The sequence below is a fragment of the Eucyclogobius newberryi genome, unplaced genomic scaffold (genome assembly GCF_026437365.1).
Source record: "Eucyclogobius newberryi isolate DKJ021-1_F unplaced genomic scaffold, fEucNew1.0.hap1 SCAF_15, whole genome shotgun sequence".
In the NCBI taxonomy this organism is placed as follows: Eukaryota; Metazoa; Chordata; class Actinopteri; order Gobiiformes; family Gobiidae; genus Eucyclogobius; species Eucyclogobius newberryi.
This window is the reverse complement of record NW_027315779.1, coordinates 8,518,644-8,538,675: the sequence shown is the minus strand read 5'-3', so window position 1 is coordinate 8,538,675 and position 20,032 is coordinate 8,518,644. Positions and strand designations below refer to the sequence as shown.

The 20,032-nt window shown below is 40.2% G+C and overlaps 1 protein-coding gene across 1 annotated transcript in view; it reads right to left on the bottom strand.

Annotated features, from left to right (window-relative positions):
• The window catches only part of mtnr1bb (melatonin receptor 1Bb), a 45,185-nt gene that overhangs the window by 4,573 nt on the left and 20,580 nt on the right, over positions 1–20,032 (bottom strand). The window contains exon 2 of the mRNA XM_072445958.1: positions 2,264–2,382. Coding sequence (XP_072302059.1) covers positions 2,264–2,382 — 119 coding nt within the window. The remainder of the gene's footprint in view (positions 1–2,263; positions 2,383–20,032) is intronic.

Below are 20,032 nucleotides of genomic sequence, written 5' to 3'. Positions count from 1 at the left end.
GTTTTGTCTATAGGATTTTTTGTTTATAGATCTTCTATTGAGAGTGTTTTTCAGACTTCCTATAAGTGATCTGTTCTTTTCTTCTGTATCTGCCTTTGTATCTACCTGCGTTGCATCAATGAAATTTCCCCATGTGGGACAATAAAGGAATCTTTATCTTATCTTATCTTATATGTAATTGTAAAGCTGCCTTTCACAGCGTGCTATCATCTCTCGTCTCCGCAGATTTCCGTGTCTTCTGAGCGTGAAGTCTTTCTCTGTCGCCATTTTTGTACTTTACACTGAAGGAATTCGCCAAACACACACCGTCATATCAACCACGCATGCGCAGCCAGGGAAACGTGCTGCTATCCTGGGAACGAGCCAGAACCAGGCTGCAGGTGTGCAATAGGACGCAAGGGATGATTGACATACTCGGCTGTCCACGTCACGAGGAAATGAGACTCAGATTGCTCGCCAAAAATCCTCTATTATTCCTTTAACATTTTATTATTTCTTTCAGGCAATGGATGCACACAAAATAGAGAGAATTCCTGAGGTGTTTTTCCTCCTTCCTCGCTCTATATTGTAGTGCTCTGATCTCTCCCAGCTTGTGCTGTAGTGGGTGGTTAAAGCCAAAGACCAGATACTTATCTGTGTGTGTAGCTTTCCTATATACTTCTATTTAGCGCTTGCTGTTCTCTCCTCTGACAGTGGAACAATCTAGAAAGGCCAAGTGGTTCTCCTTAGCGTCTTCTCTTGTAAACCTGATATCCGGGTCCACCACATTGAGGTGCTCTGAGAAGGCTTCCAGCTTTTGTTTCTTGATTGTCACAAATGTGTCATCCATGTAGTGGCACCAAAGACTTGGAGCGGTGCCTGAACAGGAGGCCAGTGCCTTCTTACCAAAATGCTCCATGTACAGGTTGGCCACTATGGGAGAGACGAGGGAGCCCATGGCACAGCCGTGAATCTGTCTGTAAAAATGTCCCCAGAATTGAAGGTATGTGGTGTTGAGACAGATGTCTTGTAGTTTGAAAGAGGAGTCAAGGAGGCCATTTTTGTTAAAAAAGAAAATCCCTCTTTAAACAGAAACAGAGGTTTAAGATACAACCTAAACCTCTATATACAATAGTGTGTTGAAGCCATGGAGCAGGAGACGCCCTGGCCATTCTGGTGCTAATCAAGTACTCAGTGACAAGGGAGCGACAGTCAGTGACAGTAGGATTTTGATAGCTTATTACAGGTCTGTTAGGAAACAAAGAAGAGTAGTCTCTGGTGAACATGTAACAGCCATAATCAGGAGCCTCAGGGGAGAATAAATATCTGAGTTCCAAGACTCGATACGCAGATTGATAATGACTCTTGGATGACAGTCGAAACGTCTTATTTTTCTAAAAACAGTATCGAGAGGACTATTGAACAGTTCTATACCATTTATAAAGTAGTGTTTTAGTTTAGATTTTTTTTTCTTTTTAGTTTTCTTAAACCAGGCAAATACTGTGTTTGTTCTGAGTGAACAACCTCTGCACAAAAATACATTTGTGTCTTTAAAAACTTTAAAAATTGCACTGTTGAAATAAATGTTCTAGTAATGTTCTATTTACCTGCATCTTTCATAAATTTATATTTTAAGTGAACTTTGACTATTTAATAATTCAGTACTTGTTGCTTTGCTGCTGTGTTTTTCATAAAAAAAAACATATTGGTTGACCTCTACTTGTAAACTTGTTACAACAGTGTTGACTCATCATCATTTTTCGTACAATGTTTGAGTAATCCTGATTATATTATGAGTTAAAAAATGTCACGTGGCCAGTAAGTTCTGCTGTTTTCAATAGACCTGTTTCTATTATTTAGGTGATTTAGATCAATATTGCAGTTGAACAAAATGTAAGTTGATTATGTAAAATCATAATCAACTTGCAATATAATACTTTGTACTGGAAAAATAAAAATATGTCTCCTTTAAGCCAAAAATAAATGTTTTATTTGTTTTACTTTTTCTTTTAATTAGTATGGTTGTATATGGTTCTGTTTGGGTTGTCACTAGATCCTTCAAAAATAATAATAATGCACACTTTTATTAAACTTCCGATCATGCCATCCCTAGATTAATTTCAAAAGAGTATAGTATGTTGTAGCTGAAATTAGCTCCATTTATGAACCTTGTCACAATACCTCAGTAAATCTTGTACTGGATTTAACCTGAACATTCTATTCAGTGACTTTTGGACAGGAGTATATCCCAGCTTGTATATAAGAATCATTGTTAATGTCTTACCATGCATTGCGTGTTCCCCAGCGCCCAGCCGTCATGGAAGAGGGCGTAGAGGACCAAAGGGTATGGATAAAAGGCCACCACCAGGTCAGCGAAAGCCAAACTCACCACAAACACATTACCTACAAGAGACAACACACATAATCATTAAAGTCACAAGGTGTTGTGAGGTGCAAAGTCGGGTTGAGTTAAGCAGTAAACAAGTGAATGAATCACAATCAGACTCAGACTCAGAAACGGTTTGATGCCATTGTCAGTGAACAAAAGGCTAGGAACTTGCTTTGGTGATTTGCTGCAACATACAATGATGAACAGTGATAAAAGCAAGATATATCAAATAAGGCATGCATTAAAGAGAACAATTTAAATGTACTAATTAGAGCAAAATAGCCTTAGTATATACACAAAATTAACAGAATGAGGTCATATTCATTCACACACCAATGACGCTCTTCTAACTATTGCAGCTTCCAGCCTTTTAATCCTCTCATTCCAAGTGAGTGATTTAAATTAAAAGTACATTACAACTATGCAAAGAAAAATGCACAAAAGTAAAATGATTGAATGTGACTGGTATTAATTTTTATAGATGCTATAGATGTTAAAGTATGTCGAATAATTAAGTCTGAAATATTTGATAGGTTTAAGTATTGGTATGTGCTGTGTGAAACGGCAAGTTGACTTTAGGTTTAGTTCATCTCAGGTGGAAAGAACTTTGTGGATACTCTGGCTTCTTCTCATTTTCCGTAAGGTTAATGCTATAGAGATAAGTTCAATGCTTTATGGAACAGTCGGTGGCAAAGGCGGTTAGTGCTCTTGCCTCCCAAGAAGGAGATCATGGGTTTGATTCCCGGACCAGACCATCGTCACATGATCTCTCTGGGTGGAGTCTGCATGTTCTCCCTGTGTTACCGTGGGTTCTCTCCGGGTTCTCTGGCTCCTCCCACCGTCCAAACACATGCATGTGTTAGGTAAAATTGGTGACTCTAAATTGGCCCTAGTGAATGAATGTGAGCGTGAACTGCGACGAGTTGGCCACTGTCCAGGATGTACCCCGCCTAAGACCCGAAGTCACTAGGATAGGCTCCAGTCACCCGCGCCCCCGAAAGGGAACAAGCGGTAGAAGTGGCTTTATGGAACAGTCCAGACGAAGCGATGACATCTCCATCCAAACCCTGTCTCTGATGAGGTCACTGTATGAAACCTCCAAACTTTGAACCAAAACACATCTAATCATATGTTTAACCCTGTACTTCCTCTGTCATCATGATGGGAACTGTGCATGGCCAAACCACTTTCACCGGTGCATTGATGTTTTGTATCATCTGGGTTTAATCCTCAGCCGGTCCCGTCACTGCCATTCCACTCTGAGCTTTGCCATCGTACAAGAGTTCAGACCGGGTGCTGAAGTTTTCATCTGATCAGGCGCAGCCGCTACTGCTGCAGCATTTGTGCGTCATCAGATGATGTTCTTGTTGTCCCTCCATTTTTAACCATTTTGTGTAATATTAGCTGTGTGAATATTCATTTACAATTAGTATGAGTAACACCTTTGGTAATATTTGGCTTTCAGAGTACCATCAGATCTACACCTGGATATTTTCAGGCCTAAATAGTGCAAAACCAGGTGAATACAAACAAATGCTGCAGAGGGCCCTCGAAGGCGGCCCGTTTTAGAAACGTTGTAGTTGCCTATTATTTCAGGAATATGACAGCAGAAGAAGTATTTCTCTCTGGACCTACTCAAATAGAGATATGAGAGCAAAGAAAGCAGACCAATAGTTGGAGAGTGCGAGGAAAACCCGTTAAGGAAAGCAATGCACAGGTGCCGAGCAGGAAATAGGGTAAAAAGGCTAAAAACCGAACATAAATCTGTCTAAAAAGTGTCACCGGGACTTGAACATGGGGTTGCAGTGACCTGAAACTGTCTGTGTACCTGGATGCTACGACCTGCCTCTATCCTGGGACAATTTTGGAGTGGTTTTGGTGTAAGAATGTCAAAGTCAAAGGACAGAGATTACAGAGAAAGCTTTTCTCTGTAATCACGACCAAGGAGTGAGCGACAGAGCTGTGCTATTGCCATTATTCTTCCACACTGTTGTCTTATTGCACATTCATACAAACACTGAAATGTAATAGTGAACGTAATAACATCGTTGAAAAAGGTTATAAATAAAAATACATTTCATGCAAAGTTCAAGATCATTCTAAAACAGAAAAGGTCAAATGTCTTGTTAGTGTGATTTCTTTGTCAGTTCCAGAATCTAGTTTGATACTAGTTTTAGTATCAATTAGTATCTAATACATCTGTATTGTGCAACATGATAGACATTATTCTGTGACTTTAAAAGATCCTCTTTAGGTTAATCTTATTTTACAGCAAAGGATATAGTAAGAGAGCAAAAGTATACATTGCTGTAGTGGATGATGTTTGTTACACCGTTGCTTAGTTGGCCCTGGATTGGCTCCATAAACATTTTATAAAAAATAGGAAATTACTGTGTTGTGAAAATTGTTGCACTTCAAAACCACAAAACCATCAATTTGAGCTTAAAAGATCAAAGAAAGAGGCTGAGGTGTATCTGCATTTGGATGTGAGACTAAATATGCTGTTAGGTAGACGTTTACTTTAAATATATATATATACATATATATATATATATATATATATATATATATATATATATATATACACACACACTGTCCTAGTCCAGGCTTCTATTTTAGTGTAACATTATCTGCCCTGAACATGAAACTAAATGTGTGGTGTGTGCATGGGGGACAAAACCCTAAATCCTTCAGAAATAGATCATTTTCAGAAGCAACAAAACGGATCATAATTAAATGTAATTATGTTTCAGTGGATTTAATTAACTTTCTGACTCTGCTTTAGCAATGATAGCATTTATTTGCATTGGTTTCCTTACCGACTGCTGATGTAGCCTCTTTTTAAGTTTTAATTGATTTTATTCAAAAATGAGATGCAAAAGTCCTGTCGTCCAATTCTCACTAACTCATAAATACCTTACTGAGTTTCAGAAAATGTTGCAATTCTTTTATTATATGCACACAGACCAATAACATGCATGTCTTGTGGAAGTAATTAGGCCCGAGCGCCACAAGCTGGCGAGAGGCCTATTAATCTCGTAAGGCCGTGCGAAGCAAGGCTGCGAAAGTGCGCACGTAGTGCGCATGAAATCGAGCGCGAAGCGCTCGCCCACTTCCAAACACTCACTAACGCACTCCTTCACTCATGCACGCCCCGTGCATACTAATTAGTAGTAGGAAAATGGAACATTACCGTTGTAAACGGGCGAAGCCCGTGCAAAAGTGCGCACTAAACGAGCACTTTACATTGGGATGACGACTCATTTGCGATAAGTACCTCACGAATACGTTCCCCATCTCTTGCATGTTCCGTGCATATAAGCATGTAATGCAAAAATTGAACATTATTACTGTATAGAGGGCCAAAAACACAAAGTGGGCGGAGCCCACTCAAAATTAACGAAAGTACCCGTCAGTGACCAGGGACCCACACCATGAGGTAGGAAAGCGCGAGCGCTTTCCGAAAATGTATAGTTTATGATACTTGAAAAATGGGAAACATTGTTTTCGCATCGGAACATTATTCTTTCTTTCTTTCTTTCTTCTTCTTCTTCTTCTAGGGACCAACCCCCCTATTTTTCACCCAGTGAACATTGACGAAAAGTCACAAAAATTTGCACACCTCTAAAAATCGTGCTTCTCTACATTCTGGCTATTTCCCTTTTCTAAAATAAAAAAAATTGGCGCGTCAGCGCCCCCAAATGTACCAAAAATGCATTGAGATAGGAAATGACCCAAAAAAAATCTGATCGTAGAATCATGAAATTTGGCGCAGAGGTAGATGGTGACAAGAGAAGTAAAAAATATTATTACGGCAACGCCGTCCACCCAACCAAATGTCGGCCATATTGGTTCAAAAATGGCTAAGCATGACTCGGGAGTTTTTCCAAGCGTCGTACTTTTACGAACTCCTCCCAGGGCGTTGGCTCTAAAAAGCTGAAATTTGGTGAAAATGGTACTGAGGAGTGGGACAAAGTATCAAAAGTTAGTCAAATGACATTGATACCTGTCACGGTCTCTGAGCGGCGAAGCCGCAAACTTTAGCTAGAATTTCAGAAACCTCCCAAATTTAACATTTCTGCCGTTTGTGCAGATAAAGTCCGAATTGCGTCAAATTAGAATCAGTTGTTAAACTCTTTGCCCTAAACCTACTTGAAGTGAAATAAATTAATTTGGCGCCACAGCGCCCCCTACAGATTTTATATGGAGGTTAAATGTTTAGTTTTGCGAAATTATATGAAATTTGACACACAACTCAATTTTAGCATCCCCATCAAAAAAGTCATTGAGACCCATGTCATAATTGTTATGGCTTTGCCGTAGCGATGACCAAAACCTCCCATGTTATTCCAATGGGGAAATCGCCAGAACATGTTTACACTTTATACTTTCACAAACTCCTCCCAGGGCGTCAGCCCTATTAACCTGAAATTTGGTGAGACTCATCTTCAGGGGTGGACCATCAAAAGGTATCCACATTTTTATTCAAAAAGTCACGGTCTCTGTGCGGCAAAGCCGCACATTTTGCCAAGAATTCAAAATAAAATAGCTTTTTGATGGTAAAACAAAGGGGAGAAGATGTGACAGCGTCACAAATTCAGCAGTAGGCGTAATAAAAGGACCATTGGGGCGCGTTAGCGCCCCCTCCTCTTGCGGCGTAGCGAGGGCCGATCATTGCCGCTTGCGGCTTTAATTATTATTATTATTATTATTATTATACATTTTTATTTTATTAGCATTATAAGGATTTGCTCATCATCATCATGTGTTTTGGTCTTTTTATTCAGAAACTGGATCAATCGGCCACTGCAGACTTCAGTCTTCAGTGAATACATTTATTTTACTTAAAAACAATGTGTCTCGGAGGTAAAACTCCAACAACAGCAATATATCAACGCTAAAGGCAGTTTATGTAATGCGTGGGTTTAAAATTGAAAGCAATTATTTGACAAAATAACTGTGGCACTTTAAACAGAATATACTGAGACATGCATATTTTAGATTTTCTACAAATACAAGGACATTGGAAGACTATGATTTTGAGGATATAGGCCTGACACCGATAGTCAACAGGCTAATGATGTTACAGAATTTTGGTGTATTTCATCAGAGGGGATTCGAAATACAAACTGCACATTAAGGTAAAAATGATCAAAGCAGAGACAAAAGAAGAAGTATTTCTCCTACTCCATTATTATAACACTGCTATGTAGTAGTGCATTTTAGATATATAATACAAGTACATTCAGAGAGCTGTGTTTTTATGGAAATAGGCCTAATCTATAAAACACAAATCATGGAATACAGCCCGATGAGCTTAGAGTCCTGAGAGTTAAGAAGAGAAGAAAGTCCTCCTCCATCACATTTTAGGTAAAAACTAACAAAGGAGACACAAAAGGCTCCTACTTCATTATTGTACCACAGTAGTACTTTTGGCCTGATAGTACAAACAGGCCTGATCTAAATACTATAATGAATGATTACTATAATGATCATACTATAATGGCCATGAGAACAGGAGATTAGAGAATGTGATAAAGAGGCAGGTGACTTGGGCCACTCTGGAGGTACAACAAAACATTTCAGTTCATTCATAACATTCTGGGATATTTTAACAATTATAGAGGTAAATTATGGAAAATGATTTGCACATTTAGGCAAAAACTATCAAAGGACATACAAAATCTACTTTTACATTACCACACCACAGGACTAGTCACACTGCAGTAGTGCACAGAGAGACAGTCTCACTGGAGAATGACTATTAGGCCCACCAACTTCAACATTTATATTAGAGCTTCTTTTAATTATGGTGTGACAACGTTTAACGCGTTGTTATGCAAATTAAAGACAGTGACAGGTAATCTTTCATAAATGGTGCATGCGTCTCAACGATGACATACTTTGGGGAATTCAAACATTACAAACAATGCTCTGACATTAGCGTGTGGATTTACAGCCCCACCCAGCTCAAGCTCGTGCACTGATACTATGATACTATCCAATCTCAATCCAGATCAAATCATTCACTGCACAGCGTAAAGTCCACGTAATGCGTAACGTAACTGATGCCACACTCAAATGTGGAATAAACGACGGCATTAATAACAACGCAATACGGATTTATGAAAACGCTTCCCCAATTTCTCCAATTAAAGGAAATTCCTCACAGTGACAGAGAATTATAAGGCCTAATATAATGTAACACAAATGTATTATAGGCCTAGAACAACAGACTAATACCCTTGTATCATTTTAGCATAAAAATGGATTGTCTAAACATTGTCGTAAACTATAGGGATAGACGTGGTGTTTCTGCTGTTGGTGATAGAGAAGACGGCTAAATTATGGTTGTCTGAGAGTTTATACAATATGTATCTTTAGTTTTCAAATGGAAAGTTGCGGTTCTTGCATGAGGTTATTTTTCTTATAGAACACATCTTTCGTCTATTAGCTTCAGAAATAAGACTGCTGAGTTTACTGGAGCAGGTCATATTGGCTTGAATTGTTAACTGGACATGCTTGTGAAGGCCAGCAGATGACCATATGATTATTGACCAAATGTAAAAGGGAAATCCTTCCTCTGATGCTGCAGGTCATCACTTGTCTGGCGGAGTGTTCAGGACTGCTTTGGCACCAGAACAGGAAATTAAAACATGTTTAAAAAAAACTTGTGAGCTGCAGACTCTGGAAGCTTGTCTGCCATGATCCTGTTTGCAAAGTACATTATCTGACAGGCCGCAAACAGATTTAAGGTGGGATTCACGACATTGCAGTGTGTGGCACACCTGAGCGGAGAAGGCCAGGAAGACACGGATTATGCCACAGGACGCATTTTAAAATCCTCCTGCCAATGACAGTTAGAATCCAGTCAAATGATCTCATTTTAAACTTTATATCCTGAGCAAAGAAAGTTAACTGCAATAAAAAGTGTATTTGTGACTTTATACATTTAGCCTATAATTGCAAACGAGAAGAGTGAAATATATTATTTTCTAAGGCAACGTATGAATTGACAGTTTCTGTAATCATATTAAATATGTGAAATATTGTGCCTCAAGGCATGATAATTTAAGAAATGTATTTTCTGTGGGTGGGAAGAAGTGGCTGGTTTGCATTTAAATTTGTTATGATGAAACATGGCAAAATGCTTCTAATTCAAATATGGAATGCTGGAGTTAAGCAATTAACGTGAGTGAAAATACTGTAAACTTCCTTTAATCTAATATGTCAGTTTTATTTTTCTTATACATAATCAATATACAGGAAGTATGTGCCTCAAAAAGCAGATTATATATTTTAAACTAAAACTATGGCAATGTCAGGAGTCTAAAGCTCGGGTTTCTGAAAGACAATGACACACTATAGAATCTATTTGTCCCAAAATTAAATCACAAAAGAATTGAACAATTAGAACATTTCATTTACATAATACTCATATCTAGAATAAGTAGTTTTGACACTTTCTAACTCAAAGGCTTCGGCAGTGTGGCATGTGGAAATGTAAAAAAAAAAAGGAAGCAGACGTAAACAATAAAATGCTAATTGGACTGAGGGCAAGACAGCAGCACCAGGAAACACACACGACCGAACAGAAGATCAGTCTATTATTTTCTCTGGGCCCAATAAGCCGAGCTGTCACAGTGCGTACGTGCATCACAGCCTGGGCTCCTGGGGTACATGCATCACAGCCCTGGGCTCCTGGGGTACATGCATCACAGCCCTGGGCTCCTGGGGTACATGCATCACAGCCTGGGCTCCTGGGGTACATGCATCACAGCCCTGGGCTCCTGGGGTACATGCATCAAGCCTGGGCTCCTGGGGTACATGCATCGCAGCCCTGGGCTCCTGGGGTACATGCATCACAGCCTGGGCTCCTGGGGTACATGCATCACAGCCCTGGGCTCCTGGGGTACATGCATCACAGCCTGGGCTCCTGGGGTACGTGCATCACAGACCTGGGCTCCTGGGGTACATGCATCACAGCCCTGGGCTCCTGGGGTACATGCATCACAGCCCTGGGCTCCTGGGCTCCTGGGGTACATGCATCACAGCCCTGGGCTCCTGGGGTACATGCATCACAGCCCTGGGCTCCTGGGGTACATGCATCACAGCCCTCGGCTCCTGGGGTACATGCATCACAGCCTGGGCTCCTGGGGTACATGCATCACAGCCCTGGGCTCCTGGGGTACATGCATCACAGCCCTGGGCTCCTGGGGTACATGCATCACAGCCCTGGGCTCCTGGGCTCCTGGGGTACATGCATCACAGCCCTGGGCTCCTGGGGTACATGCATCACAGCCCTGGGCTCCTGGGGTACATGCATCACAGCCCTGGGCTCCTGGGGTACATGGATCACAGCCCTGGGCTCCTGGGGTATATGCATCACAGCCCTGGGCTCCTGGGGTACATGCATCACAGCCTGGGCTCCTGGGGTACATGCATCACAGCCCTGGGCTCCTGGGGTACATGCATCACAGCCCTGGGCTCCTGGGGTACATGCATCACAGCCCTGGGCTCCTGGGGTACATGGATCACAGCCCTCGGCTCCTGGGATACATGCATCACAGCCCTCGGCTCCTGGGGTACGTGCATCACAGACCTGGGCTCCTGGGGTACATGCATCACAGCCCTGGGCTCCTGGGGTACATGCATCACAGCCTGGGCTCCTGGGGTACATGCATCACAGCCCTGGGCTCCTGGGGTACATGAATCACAGCCCTGGGCTCCTGGGGTACATGCATCACAGCACTGGGCTCCTGGGGTACATGGATCACAGCCCTGGGCTCCTGGGGTACATGCATCACAGCCCTGGGCTCCTGGGGTACATGGATCACAGCCCTGGGCTCCTGGGGTACATGCATCACAGCCCTGGGCTCCTGGGATACGTGCATCACAGCCCTGGGCTCCTGGGGTACATGCATCACAGCCCTCAGCTCCTGGGGTACGTGCATCACAGCCCTGGGCTCCTGGGGTACATGGATCACAGCCCTGGGCTCCTGGGGTACATGCGTCACAGCCCTGGGCTCCTGGGGTACGTGCATCACAGCCCTCGGCTCCTGGGGCATCCCTCCACACAGGCTTCAACAGTCAATGACAAAAAACGTCTCTATCAACCCGATCGGGAGACTAAATCTCACGATTTTAAGATATTTCAATCAACTTTTGTACGCCGTTATCCTTTATTTTGGTAGCAAAGGCGAGCAGGGGGAACATGCGGGGGACATGTTGGTTTTGATGACGCTGCTGGGCGTGTTTCAATCCCAGAATGCATTGCGTAAGTCAAATGTCACACCCTGATAGAGTGTGACATTACTATGGACAGTTCAGTGGCGCCGACATAGGCAATTTACATTGCCAAAGGCAATAATGGCTCCTACGTGCATTCTGTTTTGTTACAGAAGCATGTGAAGGACTGAAAATTAATTGCGTAAAGATAGGTTTACCAACGTGATAAAAATAAATAATTGAAAAATAAAAGATTTTGACGTTTTTTTACAAAAAACGCAGATTTTTTTTCTCCAGTCGGCTAGTTTCATACCGGGTCGGTCGGGTTATGGCAAACAGACATATTATTTTACTCAGCCTTGAGCAAATTGGTTTATTAAATTGCACACTAATCTTAAGGTCTATACATGCCCCCAAAGATGGCTTTTGCCTGCATGTGGCTTCTGAGGATGATGTGCTGAAATTGTTAAACAAACTAAATTCAAGCAAGGCGACCGGATTGGATCAATTATCACCTAGATTTGTTAAAGATGGTGCGAAGCTTATATCTAAACCAGTTACCCATATTTAAAATGTATCTCTTGTCTCAGGCAAAATCTCTGAAGACTTAATGGCGGCGAGGGTGACACCAATTAAAAAAAAAAAACAATAAGCTGGAAGCCGGTAATTACAGACCCGTCTCAATCCTAAGTACCATATCAAAAATATTTGAACGGGCTGTCTATAATCAGATGGACAATTACCTACGTAAAAATAAACTCTTATATGAGTATCAATCAGGTTTTCGATCCGCTTACTCCACTGACACTTGTCTGGTACATCTAACGGATTATCTTAGGCTGGAGCAAGATAAGGGCAATTATATTGGCCTGGTATTACTTGATCTCCAAAAAGCCTTTGATACAGTGGATCATAGGATCTTACTCAGAAAACTTCAAGCTCTAGGATGTCAAAAAACAGCTTTAACCTGGTTTCAGTCCTATTTACAGGAGCGCAAACAATCAGTGAAGATAAACGACACTATCTCCAAACCCGCAATTATCACTTGCGGTGTGCCTCAAGGCTCGATCCTTGGGCCCTTACTCTTTCTCATTTACATAAATGATGTACCTTCAGCCGTCCGATGCAAGCTCCTTTTGTACGCGGACGAATCTGCCCTAATTGTTGCTGGTAGCGACCCCATGGAAATACAACGCCAACTGTCCGTGGAACTTGAATCAATCAGAGAATGGCTGATTGATAATAAGTTATCATTACATCTAGGAAAATCTGAGTCAATACTCTTCGGTTCGAAGAGGAAACTCAATAAATATAGTTCCATTGAGGTACAATGCGCTGGTAATACATTGGCTTATCGTACCAATGTAAAATACCTGGGGGTCAAATTAGATCAATCTCTTACTGGAGAAGGAAATGCAGATCAAATAATTAGCAAATCCAATGCAAGGTTAAAATGTCTCTATAGGCAGACTCGTAATGTCAACTTGGAGACAAAAAAAAAGTTAGTGTCGGCCTTAATTCAATGTCATTTTGACTATGCCAGTGCATCATGGTACTCCGGATTAACAAAGAAATACAAATCTAGGTTACAATGTACACAAAACAAAGTAATTCGGTTTCTTTTAAATGTACCTGCCAGAACTCTTTTAAATGAACCTGCCAGAACTCATATTGGTGCTTCGGAATGTGAGACGGTCAATATGTTACCGGTTGAACTACGTGTACAACATTCTTAATGGTATTGCTCCAAACTTTTTATCAAACAATATTCACTGTACACGTAGCCAGCATAACATCAACACACGTTCCAGCACATCATCGCTTCAGATGATTCCACATGTAAAATCGTTTGGAAAATCCACTTTTTTATATACTGGAATAAAAGCCTGGAATCAATGACCTCGTCATGTACAGAATGCTCAAAATAAGTCTCATTTTAAATCTCTAGTCAAAACCTTTTTATTTGAATGTCTAAATAGCCAGGAATCAAACTTGTATGTATTTTATAAACATGTTTTACATTTCCTTTTTACTTATTAAGTAAAAAGTAAAGTTTGTGTTATCCTGGCTTTTTAAATTGTATTTACATGTGATTTTATATATATATATATATATATATATATATATATATATATATATATATATATATATATATATATATATATATGGTTGTAAACATATATATGTTTACAACCATTTGTTTATGTTGTGTTTATGTATTACATGTTCATGCACTTTATGGCAAATAAATCAAATCAAAATTGTTCTTGAACAACCCTTATTGAAAAAGTAACTGCAGAAGTTTGTGTCTCTTTGGACATCATTAGTGTAGACTTAGTAACTCGACAAAACAAGTAGTCTGATTTTGATAGGCGTGTCACATGACTGAAAATTATTTGAAAATATTTCTAAAAGATGCTTTTGAATTGTGTGTCATTTGTTATTACTGCCCCTTGTGGTTGTGATTTGAAACATATTTGTATATATTTGTGTACCCTCTACTCCTAAATTGCAATTTGTTTTGACAAAATGTCAAATTATGCATGCTTCAAATTTATGACAACAATTATTTGAATATAACCATATTAAGTCAAGAAACCATCTGCCATTGTAAACCACACTCCAAATCCATTGTGTGCTCACTTGGGTAGAAACTTGAATGGCTTTGTTTCTAAACAGTTGGTCAGACTCTGCGCTACAGGTGAATAATGTGATCTTTGTCACGCTAGAGTTAAGAAGCACAAGGCTTGAATGAGAGAGCAGAGCGAGCCATCTGCACAAACACTCGGGGCTTAGCAGCGTTCACATGAGTGTGGCATCAGGAAACCCGCCCCACACAGCAGCAGGAGTAGATCTGTACACAGTATATACACTGCACTCCAGTCTCAAAGAAATAAACACTGCACATTAAAGGAGAAAAATAATTGTATTGATTTCCAAGCCCAGAGAAAAGGTGGGAGTTGTCTTGGCTCCTCCTTTCAAGACCATAATGTCTTTGTAAAATTTGTAATAATCACAAATGATTTATTCTTTTTTTGAATTTGGATTTAATAACGCCCATGTCTTTCTTATATGTCTTTTGGCGTGGGTTTTAGAGTCACCAATATGACGCATTTACATGGCAAACATGTACTGTACTACTTAGGCCCTGCCAGAATGATCTACTTCTCTTTTCATTGCGTTGTGTTATTGCTTAACACTGCAAACATCATTGACTTGATGTTAATGAAGCTCGTTAAATAAAAGGCAATGAGGATTTAAGAGTTACACAGTAAACAATCTGTTGAACTGCGTCGCAAAGGGACACACCTGGAATACTGCTCATCCGGAGGCAGGAATACTACGTTTGAATACAAAGAATTTAATACACGGTTTTGGATCATTGCAGAATTTTCTCTTGGATTGCAATTGCAAAACAAGTCATGAGGTTAAAGGGACTTTATTTTGCCTGTTTTTTTTTTCCTTGGCTATGCTATTACATTGATTTGTGGAAGTCATTATTTTCAAATTATATCTGCCTTTTCTGTCAGATGAAGGATCGACTCGCTCTCCAATCATTTCAGAGACTTCACACAAGTGCCAGCAACAAGTCAGTGACCATCTTCAAAAGAAAATTAGTGAGACAAATACAACAAAATTGGCTCCATAATAGCCGGACGGAAGCCAACATATGCCATTCACACAAAGGTGCAACGTAATTTAAAGACAATATGATGCAGGGATAACATTAAATAACATTGACCTCTTTGTTCAATGGCAACAGGAGGATGTTGAATAAATGTGAGCAAAGCTTTATCAAAGAAAACACTTGTGTAACAGCGTATGTGCAAGGACTTTTTGCTTAACTTTATTAATGCTTTGTCAGAAATGCCCTTTAACTGTGGTTGTATAAAACTTTCTTATCCTTTTGAGATGGAAATAACATCAGTGAGAGACAGACTTGTTTGATAGTCTCTTTAAAAGTCAATGAGTATATGTGCATAGAAGAAAGTGATTAAAACAAGTGGAGGATAGTGAGATAACAAAGGGCAGAGAGATCTAGAGACAACCACCAAAACATCTGTGAAATCCACAAGTTTAAATGGTAGATGTGAAAAAGTAAGAGTTGTGTCAAACACTTAAGTTTCAAGGACTTGGGGAAAGTTCAACTTTGTTAAAATCACAGCTGCAGAAAAAGCTGCTCACTGTGAGTAGACAGGACGTGTTTATCACCACCTCAGTATCAGCGACAGCATCGAGATCAGCGCTGGTGATTGTACGGCTGGATAAGACACAGAGTTACCTATGTGCACGCAGATACGTGCGGTTTCCATGCTTTTGAGGACATTACATTGACTGATCATAACCATAACCCAAACCCAAACCCAAACCCTTACCTTGACTATTAGTTCTTGTAACTCTTTATTATTATTATTATAGAAACCCTGTTTTCACAGGGCACATATCACAGGTCACATCTTTTTTGTCATTCAAAGGTCATTTTGAAAATCATCGTCTGATTCTTCTTCTTCTTTTATACCATGGCGTGATATCATCGTCACGGCAACTGTACAGAATCAGAATAAACTTTATTGCCATTTGTCAATGAACAGGATTCACGGACATAGGAACTTGTCCTGGTGCAGCACAAACATCAAACACTGAACAATGAATACAAAAACAATGGACAATAAATAACTACCAGTATTAAAAATAGGTAAGTAAAGTTAAAAATAGGCATGATATGTACATAAAATGAAATATGTAGTGCAATAAAAAGTGAACAGTGCAGTGAGTGCAAAGTGTTTAGGCAGTGTTCATGAGTCCAACGGCAGAAGGAAAGAAACTGTTCTTATGACGGGAGGTTCTGGTCCGGATGGACCGTACGTAGCCTCCTGCCTGAGGGGAGTGGCCTCCTGCCTGAGGGGAATGGCCTCCTGCCTGAGGGGAGTGGCCTCCTGCCTGAGGGGAGTGTCTCAAATAGTCCGTGTCCAGGGTGAGAAGGGTCGGCTGTGATCCGACCTGCACGTCCCAGAGTCCTGGAGACGTACAGATCCTGCAGAGAAGGAAGTCTGCAGCCGATCACCTTCTCAGCAGAGGCACAATGTGCTGTAGTCTCTGTTTGTTCCTGGCTGTGGCTCCAGCGTACCACACGGTGATGAAGGAGGTGATGGAGGAGGTGAGGATGGACTCGATGATGGCCGTGTAGAACTGCACCATCATCTGCACTGGCAGTTTTGCTTTCTACAGAATATGGCCATGCATTACGCAGTCACTCGCAATGGGTTCTTGCCTTTGCACAGCGTCTAATTCAACCATGTCGTTGATCTATATATTGATGTTTTACCTCATGGGGATATCATTTTTAATGCCAAAAAAGAAAGCAAAAAGTCCCCATAAAGGACTGTGTACAGACTCCGCCCCCACAATGAGATGAATACCTGGCCAGACTCATGAATAGCCCAGCCAGAGAAAAGATCTATATCTATTTTCCCAAGTGAACCCATTTCATTGGCCAGTACCGGTACTATCAAAAAAGATATACTCCCTCAACATCTCAACAATATGTTGGTCTTTAATAATGAATTTCATTTATATCCAACCTGTAGCTGACTGCTCATTAAAACACTTTACTCTCGCACAACTCATCTCCAATGTTGTATTTTTTACAGAGGAGCTAAAAAACAGCCTGCTCTTCTTTTTTACAGAGCTTTCACAATGTCAGTTTAAATTGTTTTTGAAAGTGTCTGCGTCTGAATACCTTTACTTTTTCACACAGAATTGAGTTTTAAGTTTGTATATTTTGTGCAGGTTTCTAGTGCTTATATGTATACATTTTATAAGCAAGTTACACATGTTAATACTATTTTTCATCACATTCTATTGTTGCATGATACATTCTATGCTTTCTTCTTTACCAAGAGAAAACAAATATAACTAACTCTACATAGAACATTTGTTTTCATGCTAAAAACAAGCACTCATATACATTTGCAAAATATTTAAGATGTTCTAGATGTTCAATATAGGGCAGGAATTCAGTATTTCATTTAAATGACACTATAAGGATTTTAATAATAATCATGGTATTAATCAAAGTATTACTGCTCATTTTCCACCACCAGATTCCATCAACAAGTCTTGCAAAGTGTTCAAAGTGGATTGGTAATGTGTATGTTTATGTGTATGGAAATGCGTTCAAGTGTTCCTCATAATCGGCATTAGGTTCTGTAGGTGTTCTGCTGTCCCCATCGTCACTCACTATTTGCATAATGAGTTTGAACAACGACTTTCTATAAGTGGTTATTGAAGCCACTTTCCCCACTCTGATGAAATATAACCTTTGGGCCTGGTGGAGACTTTTATGCTAATGGAAGCTAATTCAGGCTTTGCATTTCCACCCAACGACAACCCATATAATTGTGAGTGCACAAAATTATAGTGTGTGTGTTTTGATGGAAATGTAACATTCACAGTACATTTAGATTTGTATTTTCATAACTTTCATGAGGTTTACTCATTTATTCAGGATTATGCTGTGCAATTAATCAAGAATTGCAATCTAATTGATATTATTATCATTTCAAATAATCAATGATAGGGGTCGTTTGACACTGACACTGCTTATGTTCATTAGTTAGGGCTAGGGTGAAAATTAAAGCCTTTTTTATACATTCATTATATGATCAGGCTGAGAAAAATAATATGTATTTGCCGTAACCCGACCGACCCAGTATAAAACTAGCCGACTGAAAGAAAAAAAAAAATCAGCATTTTGTTAAAAAAAACGCCAAATTCTTTTATTTTTCAACTATTTTGCCGACTCACCGACCGGTCTTTCTGTAAGCGCCGTGTCAAATATTTATAATACGCTAATATACGCGTCTGTAACAAAACAGAACAGGCAGGATGGAACCTAAAGAGTCTCCCACCGCTCATGCCGTTCTCTATCGCAGTGTGGCTTGATTTAAATTTGACGTGCGCAATGCATTCTGGGATTGAAACACGCCCAACAGTGACATCACAACAAACATGGCGGCGCCCGTGTCCCCCGCATGTTCGGCATGTTCCCCCCGCTCGCCTTCGCTACCAAAATAAAGGATAACGACGTACAAAAGGTCGATAGAAATATCTTAAAATTGTGAGATTTAGTCTCCTGGTCAGGTTGATAGAGACGTTTTCCGTGATTGACTGTTGAAGCCTGACCCCTGGACTGTTGAAGCCTGACCCCTGGACTGTTGAAGCCTGAACCCTGGACTGTTGAAGCCTAACCCCTGGACTGTTGAAGCCTAACCCCTGGACTGTTGAAGCCTGACCCCTGGACTGTTTAAGCCTGACCCCTGGACTGTTGAGGCCTGACCCCTGGACTGTGGAAGCCTGACCCCTGGACTGTTGGATCTTTTTTTTTGCCTTCAAAGTAAAAAAAAAATAAGAATTTACCTACCAACCGACCCACTTGAAAAATGTTGGGGTCGGGTTACAGCAAACATACAAACTATTTGGGGCAGCCTCAAGTAAAAAACAGTCCAAAGAATACACTTTCTTTTCTGTTGTGATTTTGTGTTGCAGCTGGACCTGATGCAAGTTGCATTGAGAGGAGCTGTCTCAGGTATCAGCTCCTTATCGCCACTTTTACTAAACAGGAGTCTCTGAAAGTTACATGGACCTATGTATTAAGATATAAGACAAGAGATAAGATATTCCTTTATTGTCCACACATGGGGAAAAGAACAGATAACTTATAGGAAGTTTAAAAAACATTCCTAATAGTTAAAGGAGCAGTGCTTTGAGTTCCATTATTCTGTCTCTGACTTGAACAACCTTCAACTGCCGGGACACTGCATATTTCAAATATATTCAAGATAAAGAGAAATTCAACCTCCTAATAAAGTGTGATTTGAAATGATCTCTGCAACGTTAAATATGGAAAAGAAACATACAGTAACTGAATTTAGTTTTCAAGCAGCTTTAAATTTCATTTCACTGTGTTTGTTCTCGAGAATGTACAATAAGTAATACATTCCACATTAAGAACAGGATGAAAAGTCTTTTTCAACCCCTTCAACCCATTCTTTACATGATTAACATTGACATTAAATGTTGTTGAACAAAAACAGAGAAGATATTGAATGATTAAAAAACAATATGTCAGAATATCTTCCCAACATACCCAACTTTTAAGTCTATATAAAAGCTCAAACATTACAATGATCAGAACGGTGATTTTGGCCTTTAGTGACCTAAATAGGTGTGGGACATTTGCACCTTTTACATTTTGCGCCCGAAAGTATTCTAAAGGACTAAAGGTGCTTTCTTAAAACAGGATGCTGAGACTGGACCTGCTGAAGTAATATGAGTGTATCTGTGTGTCTTTGCAATAATGCCATATTCATATTTACGCCATGTGGTTGTCCCAACATAAAGTGGTTTCAGAGACTGTATTTAGTACAAGTGAGC